General features: G+C 44.3%; 1 protein-coding gene across 2 annotated transcripts in view; it reads left to right on the forward strand.

Moving 5' to 3' along the window:
* The window catches only part of LOC121328776 (erythroid transcription factor-like), an 11508-nt gene extending 10436 nt beyond the window's left edge, over positions 1 to 1072 (forward strand). For both annotated transcript variants that reach the window (XM_041273831.1, XM_041273830.1), the window contains exon 6: positions 1 to 1072. This exon is cut by the window's left edge and continues 166 nt beyond it. In XM_041273831.1, the coding sequence (XP_041129765.1) occupies positions 1 to 56 (56 nt within the window). In that variant the 3' untranslated portion in view covers positions 57 to 1072.

The raw sequence follows: 1072 nt of genomic DNA on the forward strand, positions 1-1072 counted from the left end.
TGAGTGGCTATCGCAGCCCCCCGCACCCACACCCACACCCCTCGGGGCTGCCCTAGGGTCACTACCCCTCCTCCAGTATGATCCTGACCATGGTGTGACAGAAGTAGTGGCGTGTAAGGTTGCTTTTTTTAAAATCATAATTTAAGTTTGCGTATGATGGTGTAAAAAAGAGCGGCGCTCAATTCTGACCACGGCTTGTTTCGATCCAGTCCTTTGCTTTACAACCAAACAGGTCTTCACTTTGCCTCTCAGCAGGTTGAGTTAGCTCAGGGCTTCTCAAACTGTGGCTGATGATTTGCATTCCATTGCTTTGTTATTTTGATCGCTTCAATATGAGGAAAATTACTGATCAGGATTAGTCACAAATCACAAGGGTAACAAGACTCCTATTGCACAGCAGTGTGATCCAGTCCAGGTTTTACTACCAGCCTGATCAGCCCCAGTGTGTCTAGGCAACAAGCTCAGGTGTGTCTTACTATTAAACTTCTAGTGAAGCGAGGACTGGGTCAAACCGCTGTGCAGCGGGAGTCTGATTCCCATCTCTAGTAACGACATGTTAAATTCAGCTATTGGAAAATTAGCGCAGAAGTAAATTGCTACTGATTGGTGGTGCTCGATTGTAAAAGTGAGGGAAGGACAGCTTTGAAACCAGGATAGGATCAAAGTGCTATGTCTTACTTCCATCCCCTGAGTCTATCTCACCCCCATCCCAGCCCCTCTCCCGGATCAGACTGCTGTGGAACTGGAGTCTTATTTCCCATCCCTGAAACTTAATTCACAAACTCATGCCTGCGTATTGAATCGCATGTTTTTCCCGGGAGCCGGTCTCTGATACTGTGGGTCAATTTGAATAATTTCAATACACTGAAATAGCAGTTGCTCTGAATGTGTGATATTGCTGAGCGTGAAATTGCTGTGATGCACAATGGAAAGTTCTCTATGCAATTACTGTGTTTAGTTTTTCTTTAATTGAATGTGTGGGACAGAGAGAGGCTTGTGTGTGTATATATATAATTTTCAGTAATTAATAACCATTTATATTAGCTGTGCTGAGCGTCAATTGGTTGTTTTG

The sequence above is a fragment of the Polyodon spathula genome, chromosome 16, assembly GCF_017654505.1.
Source record: "Polyodon spathula isolate WHYD16114869_AA chromosome 16, ASM1765450v1, whole genome shotgun sequence".
Taxonomy (NCBI): domain Eukaryota; kingdom Metazoa; phylum Chordata; class Actinopteri; order Acipenseriformes; family Polyodontidae; genus Polyodon; species Polyodon spathula.